The sequence below is a fragment of the Chrysemys picta genome, chromosome 1, assembly GCF_011386835.1.
Source record: "Chrysemys picta bellii isolate R12L10 chromosome 1, ASM1138683v2, whole genome shotgun sequence".
NCBI lineage: Eukaryota > Metazoa > Chordata > Testudines > Emydidae > Chrysemys > Chrysemys picta.
The window spans coordinates 340,196,012-340,218,880 of record NC_088791.1 but is presented as its reverse complement, the minus strand read 5'-3'; the positions used below and the strand labels follow the sequence as shown (position 1 = coordinate 340,218,880).

Below are 22,869 nucleotides of genomic sequence, written 5' to 3'. Positions count from 1 at the left end.
CCACTGCAATTTGGGAGAGAAACATTTTTATTTCTTTTTAAAAAGAAATTAAGTGTGACCGTAAGTAAAAAAAACCTACAAAAACTGGCCAGGGGAACTCAGGTGTAGTAACTAAAGATACATTTTAATAAATGTTTAAAGATGACTACGTCCCATTCAAATAAAGTATTTTTATCTTGAAGAATGTTGTATTTAAAGCTATGCTACAAGAAATTTTTAAAAACTCTTACACAATGTAAGTATACCATATACATGAAAGGTGATATTACATGTATCATTCCCAAACTAACGAGAAATGGAAATTTACTCCCATCTAACATTTTAATGTAATGCCACTGGATGGAACTGTATGAACAATATAAGCCAAAAATCACTTCATAAAAAACACTCTCCCCCCTCAGGAAGCATTGCTTTACTAATAAATATCAGTACTACTTAAAAAAAAAAAAAGCAAATTCACATTTTATTTTAGATTGAAATAAAACTATACAAAATTGTTTACTTTGTGCCAAAAATAACAGCAATATTTTCCAAGTCACTTCTGGACAAACAACAAACTTATTTCTAATTTTTCCAGGGTATGTTTACAAATAAAGATGGGAGGCAATAGATACACTTTTGTGTAACAGTAAAGACAAAACCAAATAATTTTAGATGCTTATGGAATAAATTTTACAGTCAGGATCTTAGATTTAATATTCAATTCATACCTGTTAAAAGCTTAAAAAGAAAAAATAGTTGTGCGGCTCACACAAAGGAATGTAAACAATACAATCAGGTGATTGAGAAAGGCTAGCTCTTGCATTGAAACCTTAACGTACCTTCACACTCACTGATATTCACTTGATGTGGAGAACACAGTCCACAGTGTGATGACTGTGATAGAAGAATTCACTCTCCACTCAGTTATTCAAATATACCATTTCCTTATTTTTTAAACAGTTTCCAAATAAACCACAAATCCTAGTAGTAACTGGTAAGCAATGGATTTCATTCTACCTTGTTTTCCTGCATTTTTTTATACATAAGTATGAAACAAAGCCATAGGATCCACAGTGATCATAAATTACTTTTCCAAAATGACACAACAAAAATGAGCACCTAGTCATGCCAATCAGATGAAGCGTTTGAGAACTGTCTTTGTGAAGCACACTTGTTTATTTTCAAAGGTGTTTTTGTTCACATAATAGTAATTTAATGTGGATCAACAGAACATAACTTGTGTTACTGGCCACTGCTTCTTCAATCTGAGGTCTAAAATGGAAATACAATTGTAATGATTAAGTAGATTACATACATTTTATAGTTTTCCTCTTGGTGTTAAAGTCTGAATAGAAAAACTGTTTCAACAAACTGATTAAAGATTTTTTTCTAAGCATCTTCAGTTACTTCTGAATTGTTTGAGGGAAGAAAGTCTTCTTGAAATTCTACTTTGTCTGGATAGAGTTTGATGTAGGTGTCCACCATTAAATCCAAGTCATGTTTTATATCAAAGTTTATATTAAGCAAAGCTAAGTTGCTTGACCTCTGTTCCGTCAAGGTGTTTTTCAGGTACGCCTTCAAGCGCTTTCGTCCTACTTCATATTTCTCATTCTCCACTTTCATCACTGGAAGGATGCACAGAACTTTAAGCAATGCATACACATTAGGGAAAAACTTTATGTCAGGCAAATGAAGTGCTTCATAAATGGTAGCTGGAAGCTCAATATCTTTTCCTCTATGCTTCCATTTGATTCTCCAACAATGAAGTTCTGCACAGAGTGTATCTGGATTAGGTAGGTCATTTTTGTACATATCAGCATGATGTTCCTCAGACGTATTAAATTTTAGTTGTCCCATGACTGAGGGCACTAAAGATAAACATTTAAGAGCTCTTAGGTGTTGTTCTGAGAATATATCTTTTAATTCCTGAATAATGTGCTCTACAGTTGGAACACTAAGTGCTTCTTTGTAGTAATTTTCTGATGTTACATCAGAGTCCAAACTACCTTGCTGTGCCCTGCGAAATTTTCCAGGGAGTTTAATTTGTACATCTAGCTTTGTGGCCAAATTTGTTGCTTCTTCAAACCAAAATTCATGATAAACTTCAATATTCTCCATCACTTCATTCAGCGAATGCAACACTGCTGTTAAGCTGCTGGCTGCAAAGAACACATCTGATGTTTGGCCTTGGAGATTTTTTCCAAAGGCTCTTGTAAAAGACAGAACGTTTTTCAGAACTACAACAGTGACGATGAAGTCAAAATCTGTTAATGCACTTGAAAGTACAAATGCTCGTCCAACAACGAAGTTACTCCATCTGACAGACACATCACTGCTTATACCATCCAAGCACAGTACCAGTGCTTGCATTAGGTCCACTAAAATCTCAAAAGTATCATGTCTACCTGTCCACTGAGAATGGCAAATCTCTTTCAGTTCATTACTCTTTTCCTCACTGTTCTGAAAAAGAACAGAGATTATGTTGTCCAGTTCTACTAATAACTGTGGTGACTGATTAAAAAACGAACAAACTTCTTCTATCGTCCCTAGAGCGATAGAAACGCCAACAACAGGGACGGATTTTGCCAGCCATACATTTAGAGCACAAGAGGAACAGAGCGTGTACACAGCTTGTGGATACTTTTCCAAGAGTCTTGTAGCTACAATTTTCATTTTTGAAGCAAATCCACTGGAGACAATATAGGCTTGACCTCGACAGTACTCCATGTTTAGACCCCATTTTTCAATAATAGTTGTATGGAACTTAACAGCTAAAATTTCAGCATCTGCCTCATAAGGCAAAAACCCTACAAATTCTTCTCTCAGATTGTGGGACTCATCAACAAACCTGACCAACACTGGTAAGTGCTCCTCACCTGCTATATCTACTACCTCATCAGTGACAATGGAAAAGAAGTGGGAGTCTCTTACTTCCCTGAGCGTCTCTTCTCTTACACAGCTCTCACAGATCTCAAGCATCTGTTTCTGTTGCGTTTTAGAACAATACTCCAGGTTTACTGCAGCCATCTCAAATCGTTTTCTCAGAACCTCATCTCCAGCATTTATTCTGCATTCCAACAAAGCTTGAAAATTATCTGGGGTGAAGATACCTTCTGGAAGTTCATTAGCATTATGGCCGTCCAAAGGAATATTTTGTTTGCCCATGAGGATCAAAATTTCAAATAAAGATTTAAGGTAATCTTTGTTTTCCCTCTCTTCCAGCGTTAAAGGAACAACTTCCTCTTCTTGCTCTTCTCCTCCTTCTTCTGAAACAGTGTTCTGAGCGCTGCTCTCATTCAACTCTTGATTTGCCTGTTCCCGTTCAAAGGCTTCATCAACTACAAAATAAAAGACATCACAAGCCTAAGACTTCTTCATATAGAAAGTTTGCTGCATTTACTTCCCCCACTACAACTATATTTATACAATTGCCAACTGGAAAATCCATAGTATTTACAATTTAATTAAACAGTATCAGTGTGGGGCACTATTTGTAATATTATTGGACAGAATTAAAGTGGTTTCAGAGTAGCAGCCGTGTTAGTCTGTATCCGCAAAAAGAACGGGAGTATTTGTGGCACCTTAGAGACTAACAAATTTATTTGAGCATAAGCTTTCGTGGGCTACAGCCCACTTCTTCGGATGCATAGAATGGAACATATATTGAGGAGATATATATACACATTCAGAGAGCATGAAAAGGTGGGAGTTGTCTTACCAACTCTGAGAGGCCATTTAAGTAAGAGGAAAAAAAAACTTTTGAAGTGATAACCAAGATAGCCCAGTACAGACAGTTTGATAAGAAGTGTGAGAGTACTTACATGGGGAGATAGATTCAATGTTTGTAATGGCTCAGTCATTCCCAGTCTCTATTTAAGCCTAAATTGATTGTATCTAATTTGCATATCAATTCAAGCTCAGCAGTTTCTCGTTGGAGTCTGTTTTTGAAGCTTTTTTGTTGCAAAATTGCCACCTGCAGGTCTGTCATTGAATGACCAGACAGGTTAAAGTGTTCTCCTACTGGTTTTTGAATGTTATGACTCCTGATGTCAGATTTGTGTCCATTCATTCTTTTGCGTAGAGACTGTCCGGTTTGGCCAATGTACGTGGCAGAGGGGCATTGCTCTACCTAACCTTACTGTACAAATTAACAATAATGTACCGTATATACTCGTTCATAAGCCAAATTTTTAGGTAAAAAAGGAAAGCACCAGAGAAGGGGGTTGGCTTATGAATGGGTATAGAGAGGGAGAGGTGGGACACAGCCCCTCCCCCCAACAGAGGGAGCAAGGAGAGGCAGCACAGGCAGCAGAGTCAGAAGGGAAGAGATGGGGCCAGAGTCTCTCCGCTTCTAGCCACGCTGCTCTCCCCCCAGCCTCCGAAGCAGCTGCAGCTCTGGGGCAGGCTGTGGCTGCGCCGCCCAGCCCACCGGAACACGCTGCGGCCGTGTCGCCCGGCCCAGCCCGTTGGAACATACTGAGGCCACGCCGCCCGGTCTGGCCCGCTGGAGCAGGCTGCGGCCGCGCTGCCCAGCCTGCCGGAGCAGCTCCAGCCAGGCCACAGACATCCTCCCCTGGCCCTCCACAGATAAGGTGGGAAGGGATGGGATGGGGAGAGTTTGGGGGTCCCAGGCTAGGGGTGGGGTCATGTGGGGGTTGGTCACAGGGGTTACTCCCCTGACTCCCAGCTTCTCCCCCCCCAAAAATTTCCCCACCACTTGCTGACCCGGCCCGTCAGGGTAAGCAGCTGGCGTGCCGGGACACTTTGTTTACTTAGGTTTACCTCCATGCCTGTGGACGCTCGAGGTAAACAAACCATCTCAGACCACCAGCGGCTCATCCTGACGGCCCGGGAGCCAAAGTTTGCGGACCCCTGAATTATAGGGTCACCTTATGAACGGGTTATTAAAAGTTTTCAATTTTTACTTATCCATCTTAAGGGGGTCGGCTTATAAACAAACCGGCTTATGATCGAGTATATACAGGATTTCATACTACCTTATTTGCCTAAACTAGTGCTATACCTAAAAATCTATTCATCACTACAAACTCAAACTTAAATTTATTGGCCACTTACTCTTTTGCTGCTTCAATGTTCTTATTTCATCTTCACTCTTGGGGAAGAAAAAAAAGTTATGATACTGTCTGGCATATGGTCTCAAATTGCTGAAGAACTTCAAGACTAGCTATTAAAATTCTAAATAAAGCTGTTTTTGGAGTCCTAATACTTATTAGACAGGTGCTATGCATTCAGAAGAATCTGAATGTTTTCAGATATATCTCAGTGAGGGTACAGCAATAATGTCAAGTCTATCTGAAGATGTATTGATCTATCACATAGTGGAACAGTACCCTAAAGTAAGTGGGAGGGAGCCCTGTCATTAAGAACATTGTACAGTTTTAATTTTGAAAGCACTAGATAATTAATTTTATGGAAGAATTTTGTTCTGGCAGGGAGATGTACTAAGTAAACTAGCAGAATTTTTTCAATTCTAATTGCTAGGATTTGATCATAATTACGTAGGCTTATCAAAACTATAAAGAAGTTTTTAGAAATCTGTAATGTTTTGCAAATGCCACTATAATTATGAAATGTTATAGCCCCTAATTTCCGTCATACATAAACATTTAGACCATACAAAACCTGCAGGCAGGGTCTCTGTGAAACATACAATGGAGCCACTGGCAATCTGCTATTTCAGCAGAAGCTGCTTACTTCTGATTACAAACATTTTAAAAGGTGGTCACTATCATTCAACAATGAACTAAAAACAAAACAAACCAACTCTGGAATTCTGCCTAGTAAAACGGTGATCATGCAAATCCACATACAGCAAGATTTTCAGTGGAAAATCAATGAAGTGCACCCATAATCTGTATCAAGTCTCTTCTAAACCAGCTCTGAGCAACACTTCTTTGTTTTATCATTTTCATTTCCTGAGGCTAGGTCTACACTACCCGCCTGAATCGGCGGGTAGAAATTGACCTCTCGGGGATCAATTTATCGCATCCCGTCAGGACGCGACAATCGATCCCCGAATCGACGCTCTTACTCCACCAGTGGAGGTGGGAGTAAGCGCCGTCGACAGGAAGCCGCAGAGGTCGATTTTGCCGCCGTCCTCACAGCGGGGTAAGTCGGCTGCGATACATCGAATTCAGCTACGCTATTCACGTAGCTGAATTTGCGTATCTTAAATCGACTCCCCCCTGTAGTGTAGATGTAGCCTTAGATATTCCCCAATTCTATTAGTTTAAGATTTTAATATTTAAATTTTCCAATAATGCCTACTATGATATTTTCTTCACAATGACACTCAGAAGGATACACAAGTGCAAGGTATTACGGTTATCTGGGCATCTCTACACAAATTCTATTTGCTTGCTTTTATTGCCTTAGTACAAGAAGATTAAATTTAAACATACCAACTCTTTTATTCTCTTTCTGTGCCTGCTGTGTGGATTGTTCAAGTGACTTGTAAGGTCAAATATAGTTGGCACAGCATTATCTCGTAAAACTGTTCTGTAAGGACTCTGTAAAGAGAAAGATGTCTAGATCAGAAATTTCCTTTAAAAACGTTCTGTGTCTCAGTACAGAAATTATTAAACATAACAATTTCAAAGCTTAGGCTTACATTTTACATTTGGAAGTCTGTCATTTTGAACTTTACATGGGTATTAAAGCTAGGCTGGTCTGTTTCCAGATAGTTTCACTTTGATTGTTTGATGCTGTAGTGGAATATTTTAACAAAAAAGTGGCACCCATAATGACCACTTATTATATAAAGGTCTCTTAAATCTATTTTTTATCTTTAGATCACATCATCTTCCCCCAATACAATGCTTTTACTTTAACTATTGCACATTTAAAACCAATTATTCTGAAAGAAAGACCCCACCATGCATCATTAAGAAACCATTTTATGAAGAGGAAATTCTGCTTCTATCAGGTTTCCTTCTTCATTACTTATTTTCACTAGGGACAATTAAACAAATATTCTCTCTCCATGTAAAAGTTCATCTACTCCTGCATCTCAAGTCAGTGTCCACTTGTGACATAACTACTTTAAAATATCAGATGGATAATTATGATTTTAATTGCAGAATAAGCAGTAGCAGAAGCCTTCTACATAGTGTTTTCATACAAATGTCTCTGCTAAGAAAAACTTTATGCTCACATTTCCTATATAGAATATATTTCATAGTTTTGCATAAGGCACCAGATGCTCTTTAAGTACTGTTTTCTATATAGCGAAAACATAAGCCAGCAAAGCTGATTATATTCTACTAGCAACAGGATTCAGCTGATCAGTCTCAAATACGTATTATTGCTTAAAAAAATCATCTCAAGCCAAACTAAACTTCATGAAATTCCAATTTTGATTACATATTAGTCCCTAAAATAGTTTTTTTTCTGACTCCCAGAGCTAAAACGCTGCCCTGCATATTTTTATATTAAGTAACATTATGTGGTTGAAAGACCATTTAAAACATAGGAGTCATGCACATAAAAATCAAGAAATAGTATTCTGCCCACAAATTTAAGTTTGCTGTAAATCCCACGATCCTATTTCCCACTGTCATGGGAACAGTTAAGATGTCACTCCATTAGCTAAAGCTACTACATAAAAATAGGAGTGAAACAGTTATCTTCACTTTAAAAATTTCTCTTTGATAAGACATCTCTATTTTAAAAAAGTAGAAAAAGACTTCTTGATCCTAAGGTTAATGTTTTAGGCAGGAAAATGAACTTAGGTACATTTTACACAATGTGAAATAGATGTTTAGTTGCCTTTACTTACGCTTCTACATATCATAGAGGTCTCAAAGTGTTTGGCACATAATCTGTAGTGCTTGTTCAGCTGATCTGGAGTTTTATCTTCTAAATCTGCCCTTCGACAGTTCTCCACCCACCTCTGACATCTGCATGTAAAACACAAACTTTAGTTACTTTAATAGTTTAAGTTTAAACAAAAAAGCCCGCTATAATTTCTAAGACAGTCACCATAAACAACATTTTTTTACATTAATGTTTGAAATAAGCCTTTTTATTCATTTTCAGGTGGGGGGTTGGGAGCTTATAGTCAAATTACAAGGAAAAAGGGGCGGGAGGGACACACCCAAACATGTTCCTGTTTGAACCATTTAAAATTTTTGCTTTTCTCTTTTTACTCAGTTTAACGCAACCTCAGATGCTTAAATATTTCAAACTTTTCCTCTAAGCAACATTTTTCTAACTACACCTCAGAAGCACAATGGTTTGTTGTGCAGTTGTTCGTGAGTGAAGACATGCTAACATTTTATTCCTGAAGAAAAACCATTTCCCTCCTCCCTTAATAAATCTGACAAGTTTTAAAAGAGTAGATTTTTTGACACAAAATACAATTTTGAGTATTTTTCTTGTTGGTGATTTCCAAGGGCAAAGCTATACATTTACAATGGATCTTTGAACACTAAAGTAAAAAAATGTCAAGTAGAAGACAGGCAATCCAGAGAAATCATCTCAGTTTGAAATAAATCTTCAATAGACATACACTATATATATTATAAAACGTTTGGTTTTGTGCCATCTCAAGAACCTTGCTTACTTTTGTGTCACATACCATAGGGCTTGAAAGAAGTCTTGCTCTTAATAAGACCCCTTTTAAATCTGGAAGACAGTATTTTCTCTTGTGCATAAGACATGTTAAGGAGCAAATGATATAAACTTATTAGTCGGCTTTCCATTTATCCAATGGATATATTTAATCAAGTCTTTGCCAAGGACATTTTGAGCCACCACATGCACAAGACTGATGCAAAATTACTATAAAGAAGCTGATCTGCTATTTCATTTGTGCATGTCCCTCAGAAAAATGTCATTAATCTGTAAGTTTCTGGCAGCTATTATAATATCTTATTATTTTCCAAAAAATTGACTCTACCAACAAATAGAATTCTCTGGAAGGAGTATTATCTATAGATATATGCTAATTGGTATTATGATGTCTTCACTACATGACACAACAGAAGCCAATTACCACTAGCAGGCAAATTGGTTGAAACTATAGTAAAGAACAGAATGGTCAGGCGCATAGATGAACATAATTTGTTGGGGAAGAATCAACATGGTTTTTGTAAAGGGAAATCATGCCTCGTCAATCTACTAGAATTCTTTGAGGGGGTCAACAAGCATGTGGACACGGGTCATCCAGTGGATATAGTGTACTTAGATTTTCAGAAGGCCGTTGACAAGGTCCCTCACCAAAAGCTCTTCAGCAAAATAAGATGTCATGGGATAAGAGGGAAGGTCTGCTCATGGATCAGTAACTGCTTAAAATATAGGAAACAAAGGATAGGAATAAATGGTCAGTTTTCAGAATGGAGACAGGTAAATAGTGGTGTCCCCCAGGGGTCTGTACTGGGATCAGTACTGTTCAACATATTCATAAGTGAACTGGAAAAAGGGGTAAACAGTGAGGTGGCAAAATTTGCAGATGATACAAAACTACTCAACATAATTAAGTCCAAAGCAGATGGCGAAGATACAAAAGGATCTCACAAAACTGGGTGACTGGACAACAAAATGGCAAATTAAATTCAATGTTAATAAATGCCAAGTAATGCACGTTGGAAAAAATAATCCCAACTATACATATAAAATGATGGGGGTCTAAATTAGCTGTTACCACTCAAGAAAGAGATCTTGGAGTCATTGTGGATAGATCTCTAAAAACATGCACTCAATGTGCAGCAGCAGTCAAAAATCTAACAGAATGTTGGAAATCATTAGGAAAGGGACAGATAAGATGACAGCAACTATCGTATTGCCTCTATATCAGGGGTTCTCAACGTTTTGCTTTCTAAGGCTACCCCAACATGCCATAAAAAATCCATGGCCCATCTGTGCCCCAACAACTGGTTTTCTGCATATAAAAGCCAGGGCGGCATTAGGGGGTAGCAAGCCGGGCAATTGCCTGGGGCCCCACGCCACAGTAGCCCCCATGAAGCTACATTGCTCAGGCTTCTGCTTCAACCTGAAGAGGTGGGGGGCTCAGGGACCTGAGCTTCAGCCCCATGCAAAGGGACTTCAGCTTTCTGCCCTGGGCCCCAGCAAGTCTAATGCTGGCCCTGCTTGGAGGCCCTCCTGAAACCTGCTTGAGGCCCCCTAGGGGGCACCAGACCTAGTAGTTGAGAACTACTGCTCTATATAAATCCATGGTACGCCCACATCTTGAATACTGCGTGCAGATTTGGTCACCCCATCTCAAAAAAGATGTACTGGAAAAAGTACAGAGAAGGGCAACAAACATTATTAGGGGTATGGAACAGCTTTCATATCAGGAGAGATTAAGAAGACTCGGACTTTTCAGCTTGGAAAAGAGACGACTAAGGGTGGAGATGATAGAGGTCTATAAAATCATGACTGGTGGGAAGAAAGTAAGTGTTATTTACTCCTTCTCATAACACAAGAACTAGGGGTCACCAAATGAAATTAATAGGCACCATATTTAAAACGAACAAAAGGAAGTATTTTTTCACACAACGCACAGCCAACCTGTGAAACTCTTTGCCAGAGTATGCTATATAAGTTAAGACTATAACAGGGTTCAAAAAAGAACTAAGTAAGTTCCTGGAGGATAGGTCCATCAGTGGCTATTAGCCAGTTTAGTCAGGCATGCAAAATCATGCTGAAGCAGGGGTGGCCAACCTGTGGCTCTTAGGAAGTTAATATGTGGCTCCTTGTATAGGTGCCAACTCTGGGGCTGGGCTATAGGTGCCAACTTTCCAATGTGCCGGAGGATGCTCACTGCTCAACCCCTGGCTCTGCCCCAGGCCCTATCCCCATTCCACCCCTTCCCCAAGGCCCCTGCCCCTTCCCCGAGTCTGTCAGGTCCCAGTTCTTCCCCCCTTTCCCCCCCCCCACAGCCACCTGCATGCCATGAAACAGCTGATTATAGTGGGTAGGAGGAGTGGGGAGGGAGGCGAGGTGCTGATCGGCAGGGCTGCTGGCGGGTGGGAGGTGCTGGGGGCAGGAAGGGGTGGTGATGGCAGGCTGCTAATGTATTACTGTGGCTCTTTGGCAATGTACACTGGTAAATTCTAGCTCCTTCTCAGGCTCAGGTTAGCCACCCCTGCTCTGAAGTTACCTGGCCTCTGTTTGCCAGAAGCTGGGAATGGATCACTTGATGATTACCTGTTCATTCCCTCTGAAGCACCTGGCATTGGCCACTATCGGAAGACAGGATACTGGGCTAAATGGACCACTCGTCTGACCCAGTATGGCCATTCTTATCTTCAGTCTTTGAGATACAATATGATGCCTGAAAACCTACACAACTCCCATACAAGAGTAATGACTGGGTCACTATCATAATCATATAATTAGCTGTTCTATATCCACCAGCTCCTCCTTGACATATGCCCCAACCTAAACAAAGTCAAAGAGGACCACAGATGCCTATATAGAATCACAGCATTATGGTGGACACGACAGCAGTAACTCAGAAGGAACTCTCATTATAACTCCCATTTTCAGTGACAATTTTACTTCAACTGATCCAACTTCTAGCCACTCCCCAAAAGTTCTAAGCGGAGCTCAAATTTTTCACACTTAGTCTAGAGCTCTTTTTAAAAGTTATTGTTTGTATTCTGGTAGGGCTCCCAGTGGTCATGGGACTGCCCCTCCTACAAACATAGAAGACACATTCCCTTCTCCAAAAAGTTATAGGAAAGGTATGGAGAGATTTACAAACAAAATATATACACCTCTACTTCGATATAACGCAACCCGATATAAAACGAATTCGAATATAACGCAGTAAAGCAGTGCTCCGGGGGGCCGGGGCTGCGCACTCCGGTGGATCAAAGCAAGTTCAATGTAATGCGGTTTCACCTATAATGCAGTACGATTTTTTGGCTCCCAAGGACAGCGTTATATCGAGGTAGAGGTGTACCATTTTACTAAAATTCATTAAATCCTACCTCAGTCTATTCACTATTGAAATCCATTCAGCTATTAAAAAAAAAAAATCTTCAGTCCACTTTAAAGACAAAACAAAATCCCCTCAGATCCTTGTTTTGCACTTACAATTGACAATTTCAAAAAGTAAATACAGAGTCCTTGTTAAGAAAAGTGTAATTTTTGCAAAATTGGGGGAAAGGAGGGGAAAATATTAACAAACATGTTGCAAATAAATGAAGATAACTAATAAAGAAAATGGCATACCGCACAAGCTAAGGATCGCTAGTTCAAAGTGCAATGAAAAATATCCTTAACTCTGCTGACTTCTCTTATCCTCAGGACCCTCCCAGATTCAATCAATTCATCCTTCCACCCTCACTCTACTTTATAAACTACAGAATGAGAGTCCCAAAAGTTTGGCTGTTTGGTGCACGTGAAATGTGAAGTTTCAGTCACTGAGCCCAAAAGACTTAGGTGTATTAGGCTGAATGAGAAAGACAACTAGGCTTGCACTCTTTTTGGACCACAACGTCTGTAGCAGTTTCAAGTTTCATACATGCTGTAGGTGCAATAGACTGGTGACATACCAGTGGAAGGTGTAAAGAATGTGAAAGGAATGTTATGTGCAATCTATGGGGTTATACACTACTTTTAATAAACTGACTTGCAGGAGGTATGGGGGCGAAGAGAAGCAGAATTGGCAGATTGGCAGATCCTGCAGTCACTGCCTACTTTCACTTCAGCAATAATGTATCCTGTTCCAGTCCTGTATTCAGTCAGAAGAATGATATAGGCTAACTCTGAGGGACCAAAGCAGGAAAAATACAGCAGCAGGAGCCTAGAACTCAAACACCCAGTAACTACACAACAGACCTATGACAGTGTATCTTCCAAACACCAATTAATTAAAAATATGCTTATTTTAGAAGAATGGAGAAATTTTATACTGATACTTTCAGTAAGTAGCTCATTTATATACCACAGTGGAAACATGGCAAAACCAAACATTTTTGGTAATACCAGAAAATGCAAAACTTTCTTTCAAGTTCAAAAGAAAGCAATCAGTAACTAAGGGGATGTCTACACTATGAAATTAGGCAGATTTTTTAGAAGTCGATTTTTAGAAATCGATTTTATACAGTCGATTGCGTATGTCCCAACTAAGCATATTAAGTCGGTGGAGTGCATCCTCACTACCGTGGCTAGCATCGACTTACAAAGCGGTGCACTGTGGGTAGCTATCCCACAGTTCCCACAGTCTCCGTTGCCCATTGGAATTCTGGGTTAAGCCCCCAATGCATGATGGGGAAAAACATTGTCACGGGTGGTTTGGGGTACATGTCGTCAGTCGCCTCTCCCTCCGTGAAAGCAACGGCAGACAATCGTTTTGCGCCTTTTTTCCTGGGTTACCCGTGCAGACGCCATACCACGGCAAGCATGGAGCCCGCTCAGCTCACTGTCACCGCTGCTGTTGTGAGCACTGTAAACACCTCGCGCATTATCCTGGAGTATATGCAGAATCGGGCTAAGAGACGCCAGCACGAGGAGGATTTTGATGAGGACATGGACACAGATGTTCCTGAAAGCACGGGCTGTGGCAACTGGGACATCATAGTGGCAGTGGGGCTGGTTGATACAGTGGAACGCCGATTCTGGGCCCGGCAAACAAGCACAGACTGGTGGGACCGCATAGGGTTGCAGCAATAGGATGATTCACAGTGGCTGCGAAACTTTCACATGCGTAAGGCCAATTTCCTGGAACTCTGTGAGTTGCTTTCCTCCACTCTGAAGCGCAGGACTACCAATATGAGAGTTGCCCTGACAGTTGAGAAGCGAGTGGCGATAGCCTTGGGGAAGCTTGCAAAGCCTGACTGCTACTGGTCACTCGGGAATCAATTTGGAGTGGGCAAGTCTACTGTGGGGGCTGCTGTGATCCAAGTAGCCAATGCAATCATTGACGTTCTGTTATCAAGGGTAGTGACTCTGGGAAATGTGCAGGTCATATTGTATGGCTTTGCTGCAATGGGGTTCCCTAACAGTGGTGGGGCGATAGACGGAACGCATATCCCCATCTTGGCACTGGACCACCTTGCCAACCAGTACGTGAGCCACAAGGGATACTTCTCAATGGTGCTGCAAGCACTGGTGGATCACAAGGGATGTTTCACCGACATCAACATAGGATGGCTGGGAAAGGTGCATGACGCTCACATCTTTAGGAACTCCAGGCAGTTCGAACAGCTGCAAACAGGGATTTACTTTCCAGACGAGAAAATTACTGTTGGGGATGTTGAAATGCCAATAGTTATCCTTGGGGACCCAGCCTATCCCTTGCTCCCATGGCTCATGAAGCCTTACACAGGCAACCTGGACAGTAGTAAGGAGCAGTTCAACTATAGGCTGCGCAAGTGCAGAACGGTGGTAGAATGTGCCTTTGGACGTTTAAAAGCTCGTTGGTGCGGTTTGCTGACTAGGTCAGAGCTCAGCGCAACCAACTTTCCCATTGTTATTGCTGCTTGCTGTGTGCTCCATAATATCTGTGAGAGTAAGGAGGAGACGTTTATGGCAGGGTGGGAGGTTGAGGCAAATTGCCTAGCATCCGATTTTGAGCACCCAGACACCAGAGCGATTAGAAGAGCACAGCAAGGCGCGCTGCGCATCAGAGAAACTTTGAAAACCAGTTTCATGACTGGCCAGGCTTCGGTGCGACAGTTGTGTGTGTTTCTCCTTGATGCAAACCCGCCCCATTTGTTGATTTTAATTCCCTGTAAGCCAACCACCCTCCCGCCTTCGAAATAAAGTAACTATCGTTTTGAAACCATGCATTCTTTCTTTATTAATTAAAAAACAAAACAAAAAAAGAGATAACGGACAAGGTAGCCCGGGTGGGGTGGGGGAGGAGGGAAGGACAAGGCCACATTGATTTTTAGTGTGGCTACAATAAACAAACTGTTTGAATGACAGTCTTCTGCTGCTTGGGCCATCCTCCTGAGTGGAGTGGCTGGGTGCCTGGAGCCCTCCCCCCATGTGTTCTTGGGCATCGGGGTGAGGTGGATATGGAACTTGGGGAGGAGGGCATGCGGTTATACAATGGATGCAGCGGGGGTCTGTGCTCGTTGGCTTTCCTGCAGCTCCAACAGACGCTTCATCACATCCGTTTGCTCCCCCATTAGCCTCAGCATCGTGTCCTGCCTCCGCTCTTTGCGTTCACTTAATTCTTTCCTGGCCTCTGCCACTGAATGCCTCCATGCATTAAGCTGTGCCCTATCAGTGCGGGAGGACTGCATGAGCTCGGAAAACATATCATCGCAAGTGCGTTTTTTCGCCTTCTAATCTGCGATAACCTCAGGGACGGAGATGATAGGGGGAGCATAGAAACATTTGCACCTGGGGGGAGATAAAAAGGGAGAGTAAAATTTAAGATGATACATTTCTGAGAACAAAAGGGAATCAAGCAATTCACAGCAGACAGCACATGTGCTTTAGGTACAAGGTCGCATTTCGCCTTTTATATTGAGCGCCTGCCAGTATGGTGACACATCAGACACGGCTGGGCAACAGAATTCGGTTTCCAGGCAGCCATGGTAAGCCTTTTGGAACGCGGGGTTGGCTTCTTACGACTTCATAACATGTGGGGATGTTTTCAAACTGCAGCACCCTCCTTTCCCAGAGCAAGCAATGAGTTGGGTTTCACATTTAAAAGGAGGGGCTGCGTTTTTTGGGTAGATGTGCAGCACACACCTACCCCCACCCCACCGCGTGGCAATTCTCTGGGATGATCCCTTTTAGCCAAGTGCAAACAGCCCAACATGAACAGAGTCCTTTTACTGTTCCCTTACAAAAATTCCCCTATTTCAACCAGGTGACCATGAATGATATCACTCTACTAAGGCTAACACAGAAAGATATAGATTGAATGTTGCTTGAATGCGACCAAAACCCAGGACCATTCGCTGCCATGCTTTGTGCTGCAATGATTCCAGACTACTTGCTACTGGCTTGGCATGGTAAAGTGTCCTACCGTGGGGGACAAAATAAGGCAGCCCTCCCCTGAAAGCCTTTGCAGACAGTTTCTGAGTACCTCCAGGAGAGCTTCATGGACATGTCCCCGGAGGATTCCCGCTCCATCCCCAGACACATTAACAGACTTTTCCTGTAGCTGTGAATGCATCCAAATTCTTCCGGGCAAATCAAACATTAAACACTACGGCTTTTAACCCCTGCAGTGTAGTTACAAATGTGCACTCACCAGAGCTGCCTTCTCTGGCTTCAGGGTCGGGGATCCCGCCTTGGGAGAGTATTGGCTCCAGGGTGATGAAAAGGTCCTGGCTGCCGGGGAGAACAGATTCTCTGCTTGTCTGCTGCCACATTCTCCTCCTCCACAAAATCTTCCTCCTTGTTGCGTGACTCCCCCCTTGCAGGTGTCCACGGACAGTGGTGGGAGAGTGATAGGGTCCCCCCCAGAATGCCATGCAGCTGATCATAGAAGCGGCACGTATGGGGCTCTGACCCGGAGCGACCGTTTGACTCCTTTGTCTTTTGGTAGGCTTGCCTGAGCTCCTTAACTTTCATGCGGCACTGCTGTGTCCTCTGTCCAACATGCCCTGTGAGATTTTGGCAAATATATTTGCATTTCTTCTTTTTGATTGGAGTTTGGCCTGCACAGATGCTTCTCCCCATACAGCAATCAGATCCAGTGTCTCCCTTTCGGTCCATGCTGGAGCTCGTTTGCGATTGTGGGGGGACTGCATATGCGATCACCTGTGCTGCTGAGCGCTGCTGAGCTCACCATGCTGACCAAACAGGAAATGAAATTCAAAAGTTCCCGGGGCTTTTCCTGTGTACCTGGCTAGTGCATCGGAGTTCAAAGTGCTGTCCAGAGCGGTCACAATGGAGCACTCTGGGATAGCTCCCGGAGGCCAATACTGTTGATTTGCGTCCACACTACCCCAAATTCGACCCAGCACGGTCAATTTTAGCACTACTCCCCTCGTCGGGGAGGAGTACAGAAGTCGATTTTAAGAGCCCTTTAGGTCGACGGAACGGGTTGGTTGTGTGGACGCAGTCATTTTTAAATCAACCTAACGCAGCTAAATTTGACCTAACCCCGTAGTGTAGACCAGGCCTTAGTACAGAAATCTGTTAAACCAAGTGGTACCAGACAGTTCATGCAGCAAATAAATACAGATGGTCACTGGTACATCTGTAATCATGCAGCATTTGTTTTGTAAGTGTTTCATTGGCACAGAACAAGACCAGTCTTACCACAAGAGTTTACACTGCTGTTTTGATTACCACTCTTTTTAGTTCTAGGATTTGAAAGCCTCTTCTTCAATCATGGATGTTTAAAAGGATTGTTTTTAAACATCTGATGACATCTCATAAAAGGGTGAAAGACCACTTTATTTAGGAAACATTCTATTGACGGCTGAAGTATAAATTCCTTCTCTACGGGGTGGATAAAAATCAATGATAAAAAAAATCAGATTTAAAACAATTTTCTTTTAAAACTGATTTAAATTTAAAATTGTAATAACCTGTTTATGACTTAATTTACCATAATCTATTAAACACTATTTTTATTTAAAGGATATGGTTTAAGTTATACATATTTGCTTAAATCACCTGGTACCAGTCTCCTCCCACACCCAAACTCTTCCTGCTGCTTGGGGGTGGGGGTGGGGGGGGGGGGCGAGAGGAATGGAGGAGGAGGGGAGGCAGTGGCCTGAGACTGCCCCAGCAGCGGCCAGTGCGACTGACCATGCGGCTGCCTGAGCTGCTTGGGCAGCCCTGAAACCAATCGCACTGGCCGCTGCAGAAGTCACAGAGGGCACGAAATCCACGACAAACTCGTAGCATTACTCATAATTTGTGTCAAGCTGCATTAGGATGGTAACTGAAATTTAAATAAACACAAAATAGCATATCAGATTTTTATTAAAACAAAACAAGCCCTTAATAGAATGCATTTATAAAGCTCAACCTCAAAAGTTAAATGTTTTTCCCCGTTCTTTCTTTATATAGAAAAGCACCTGTTAACTCAAAGTTTTTGGATAGAGGTTCATGGATTCAACCGATTTATTTTTTATTTAAATGTTTTGAGAGAATACAAGTCTAGGCCTTAACATATTTTGTATTAAATTCAAATTTCATTTTGAACAGGTTTAAAGGAATAAATTATACATTTAAATAATCAAAAAATCTTTTTCTTTTAAAAAAAAAATCATTGATTTTTAACCACCCTGCCAGAGGCCAATAAGTGCTCTAAAGCAATGTTTTTCAAAGTTTGGGTTGCGACCCAGTACTGGATCACAGCATGTAAGACACTGGGTTGCCTTCCTCAGTACCCAGGGACCCTAGTGGCTCTGGTCAGCATTGCCAACCGGGACGTTAAAAGCTAAGGCAGGCTAGTGCCTACCTGTTCCGACACTGTGCTGCACCCTGGAAGTGGCCAGCAGCAAGTCCAGCTCCTAGGCGGGAGGGGCCACAGGACTCCGTACACTGCCCCCACCCTGAGCACCGGCCAATGGGAGCTGGTGAGGGCGGTGCCTGCGGGCAAGAGTCACATGCCTCTGCCTCATAGTTGGACCTGCTGCTGGCCACTTCCAGGGCCTGCCTCTGCACCCCAGCTGCGCCACTGACTGGGAGCCACTGGAGGTAAGTAGGTGCCCCAATTCCCGGCTGAGCCCCCCAAACCTGGAACCTTTTCCTTGACCCTAAACCCCCTCATCCCCAGCCTCACCCCAGACCCTGTACTCCCAGCCCAGAATCCTGACTCCCTCCCGCACCTCAAATGGCTGCCCAAACCCAGAGCTCCCTCCCACACCCTGAACCCCTCATTCCCAGCCCCACCCCACAGCCCTCACCCCCACACCCCAACCCTCTGCCCCTCCCACATCCCTCATCCCCAGCTCCGTTGGATCGCAAGCATCAACAATTTTCTTCAACTGGGTCTCCCCCCAAAAAGTTTGGTCTTTAGAGCAGTGGTTTTCAATCTGGGAATCTCTGAACAAAGTTGCTTTAGCAATAAAAGAGAGAGTGATAAAACAAAACAAATTTATTCTAATTACTTGATAATTATAAAAAGGACTTCCAAGGGAGGAACGATCTGGGTATACTTGGTCCTGCCTCAGGAAGAGGGCTATAGATGACCTCTCTAGGTCCCTTCCATCCCTACATTTCTATGATTTCATGACTTGGAAGCACTATATAAATGTTAAATATAATTAAAATGAAAAATGTGACCAAAGCAGAACTGTATAGGTTTCAGAAATAATAAAAACTGTTGAGAGCTTCCTCTGTGTAATACTTGCATGACATGCTATCTACCTCCCAGTTTTCTGAGTGGGTCACATAATTGTTGTACGCTTTTCATAAGTGCTAAAGTATTGAGTGAAAGAGAAGAGGAAAATTTTAAGCACGAAACAAATATTCTCATGAAGGGGATAATTATAGACACTCCATTAAAAATATGGTAAAGTAACTCCATGTCATTTTAATGTATTAGATAAAAATTCTTTTCCAGCCTCTTCCTACCAATTTTCAGTAAAACTATCAAGACTCAGTGCAAATAATTATAATCCTGATGATGCAAAAAATGTATATATTTGCTTAATTTTACACAAAGCAAGTAGTCTTCTTAACCTCAGTGGGATTATACACAGTGTATAGTTAAGTCAAGTTAAGCACATGCCTGAGTTTTTGCAGATTTGGGGCCTATATTACTACATTTGTTTCCAAAGATCACAGTTCTCTAAGGAAATGCTTTCCTGCCCTGCCCCACCCCCATCACTATAATATTTAGCCCCTTTTCTTATAATTGTGCAGAATGGGAGGACAGCTGTCCTCATTCTTCTTTCTTTGGGTATATTAAATATTTATGCTAATAAAGATTAAGAGACTGAAGGCATGGAAAATTTACCAAAAACTGTTCATGCCCAGGCTAGGCTAGGCACAGTACAACAACCCAAGATGAACAGGCATAAATCATGAAGATCAGCTATTTTAGAATAAACAGATTTGCAATAAAATGTAGTTAGTAGTGAGTTTATGGCACTAAAGACAGAACGTGCAAAATACATGCAGTTACGTTCATATGTATAATGATTACACTACACCTGAGTACAAAAAGGCTGTAAGTGCAGCAACCAAGATATACATAACAACGCATTCAACTTAAAAGCAAACTAATGCATTTAATGTTTATACAAGTGTCTGCTTTCAGGAGCAGATATTGTGACACATTACAGTTGAGATACAATATTGTTTACAGGTCTGTCGCATCTTACGCTGGGGTTACGTTCCGCAGTCAGCGCGTAAAGCGAAATCGCGTATAATCAAAATTACATTGAGTGTAATGGCGGGCGGAATTGCCCCGCCCTACAGGTACAGTATTAAAATTGTTATTTTTTCTCTTTGTTTTGTTTTTGCCGACCGCGTAAAGCTGAAATCGCGCATGTTAAATGTGCGTAAGATGCAACAGATCTGTATTTTTCTAAGGGTCTTCAAACAACTGATAACTTTCACGTGGAATGAAAAACTGCAAAGGGTAGTTTCAGAGTGGTAGCCGTGTTGGTCTGTATCAGCAAAAACAATGAGGAGTCCTTGTGGCACCTTAGAGACTAACAAATTTATTTGGGCATAAGCTTTCGTGGACTAGAATCCACTTCATCAGATGCATGGAGTGGAAAAAGGCAGTAACAGGTATATATACATGGTAATTTTTCTTGTACTATGTATATATACACACCTGCTACTGCCTTTTCCACTCCATGCATCTGATGAAGTGGGTTCTAGCCCACAAAAGATTATGCCCAAATAAATTTGTTAATCTCTAAAGGTCCCACAAGGACTCCTTGTTGTTTTTGCAAAGGGTAGTGTTGTTAATTTGAAATATATTCAAACTCATTAATATATACTACTTTCTAACAGGCAAACTATCTACGGTAAACTGTATGTTTTTCAAAAACATCTATACTGCCAACACAGAGAGTATCTATATCAAACTGCCACTCAATAGCCAGCAGTCAAAAAATATGTATGATTTAGTGAATTTGGGGAAGATACATATCTATCTATCTATCTATCTATCTGTACTGCACATGTGCTTTTTCAACCTGTCATCATCCAGACCTTGCAACAATGGCTCCTGGCAAATTAACAGTGCAACTCAACAGACAGCACCAAATCTCTTCCATTTTGCAGAAATTGCAGCTAACTTCGTAATTTTGTAGGAAAGTGTAGTCCACAGAGATGATGGGTCTCAGCAAGCACTATTCCATCTTGATTCAAGAGGCAGACTGTAGAGATGGTGCGCCCTCAGTAGGCAGAGGACTGTTGATTCAAGGAGCCAACTCTTCCAGTATAGTAAAGGGTAGATTTGCCACAGACTGCATTACAGAATTCTGCAGACTGTATACAGCGAGTGGAACGCACTTTGACCACCCTAGTTTAAGTAGATGGCATCATATTCAACTGGGCAAGTTTGACAACCTCTCTTACAACCACATTTTCAAAAGCAGCCATTGCCATCAAGTACTTGAGTTATGAAGTGCTCAGCTTGGGACAGTCTGGGACCGATTTTCAGAAGGGCTGAGCATCCATCATTCCCACTGAAATCATCTAGAGTTGAAACTGCTCTGAAAATAAGGCCCAAGCAAACAACCAAGAAGAGAGACAACCCAAATCCGTGAAAATATTGGCCACCATTACTTGTTAGACTAGAGAAAATGAACATCGGCCTTTGACGTGCACAGCTCACTGGTACCAACATACACTACTAGGGAGTTAAATGCTTTTTGTGGAGCCTGTATCTGGGTTTCACCAATGAGCCGGTGTCTACCTCTTTCACCTGGGAGCTCATGACTGTCACCTTCCCCCTCCTGTCTCACTCTCATGCCCCCTCCCAGATCCCAGGCTCTGCCCCCCCCCCAGGCTCTTGCCGACACGCGCTCTCCCCCCGCGCCCGTCACTCACCCAGCGACACACCCCCGCCCCGCCCCCACGGCCCTGGGCCGTGTCTGCGCAGCCGCCCGGCCGCCCCCAGCCACAGGCCGGCCGAGGGTGGCCTGGAGCCCCGCCCCGCGGGAGCAGCGCGCGAGGCCGCCTGAGTCCTCAGGCGAGCGGGTCGCCTCTGCGGGCGGGGAAGGCGCCAGCCCGTCCCGCCCCACTCAGCCCCTGGCGGGGAGGCCCCGGCCCGGCCCCAGGTGAGGAGCGGCCCCAGAGCGGGAGGGAGGCCGCTCAGGCCGGGCGCTCCCGGGGTCTCCTCCCGGCCGGGTCGGGCCGGACCCGCACGCGGGGGCCGCGGCCGGGCCGGAGCGGGGCTGCCCGTGGCTCTCACCTGACCGGGTCCCGCGGGAAGCGGAAGAAGGCCAGGTCGGACTGGGTGCTCTTGCGGGTGCAGTTGGGAGCCGCGCAGAAGTTCGGCATGGTCCCCGTGCCGGGGTCTCTGCCCCTTTAAATCCGCGCTCCCTCCGGGCGGGGGGGGGAAGCGGCTCTACACTGCTGTGAGCGGCCGGGAGGATTCACCGCCACCCTCCGCCGGGACAGAGCCGCCTCCTTCCCACCGTGCACCACGCCAGACAGCGCGGTACCGCGCATGCGCCGCAAGCCGGACGGGCGACCCGGAGGAGATGCAGGGTGCGCATGCGTGGTTTTTTTTGGGGGGGGGGGGGAGTTGTTTTTAAAGAGAACAAGCGTTGGAAAAGCGCGCCTGGGTTCCCGCCACCCAGCTGGCAGTGCGCATGCGCTTGGTGCAGCGAGAAAAAAGGGACGCGCATGCGCAGAAGGCACTGATGGGAGGGTAGCAAGATGCTAGGACCTGGCCGAGGCAGGCTGCTAGAGTAGCGCAGCCTCTCAGCCGGGCAGCAGCTGCCTAGTCCAGAGGGCCAGGTTTATATGGGCAGGAGATGGGCTGAGCCTGGAGAATGCAGCTAGCCCTAGAGTGGG

General features: G+C 43.2%; 1 protein-coding gene and 1 long non-coding RNA gene across 6 annotated transcripts; both read right to left on the bottom strand.

The window, feature by feature from the left end:
* Positions 1 to 440: 440 nt before the first annotated feature.
* Positions 441 to 22,550, bottom strand: THAP12 (THAP domain containing 12). Of its 5 annotated transcripts, none has more exons than XM_042850339.2 (6): positions 22,262 to 22,550; positions 9,223 to 9,287; positions 7,781 to 7,901; positions 6,405 to 6,512; positions 5,059 to 5,095; positions 441 to 3,320 (listed from the first exon to the last, which is right to left on the bottom strand). In XM_042850339.2, exons 3-6 carry the CDS (start codon positions 7,793 to 7,795, stop codon positions 1,372 to 1,374), a joined length of 2,109 nt encoding a protein of 702 aa, XP_042706273.1. In that variant the 5' UTR covers positions 7,796 to 7,901; positions 9,223 to 9,287; positions 22,262 to 22,550; the 3' UTR covers positions 441 to 1,371. The 5 variants fall into 5 exon arrangements, with proteins under 5 accessions (XP_042706273.1, XP_065452257.1, XP_065452254.1 ...); XM_065596185.1 differs by having other exon boundaries at positions 9,187 to 9,290; positions 22,262 to 22,506; XM_065596182.1 differs by having other exon boundaries at positions 9,223 to 9,290; positions 22,262 to 22,506.
* LOC135983582 (uncharacterized) lies at positions 14,733 to 17,593 on the bottom strand. Its single transcript, XR_010601282.1, has 2 exons — positions 16,172 to 17,593; positions 14,733 to 15,309 (listed from the first exon to the last, which is right to left on the bottom strand). It is a non-coding gene; the product is annotated as an uncharacterized LOC135983582 (long non-coding RNA).
* Positions 22,551 to 22,869: the final 319 nt, after the last annotated feature.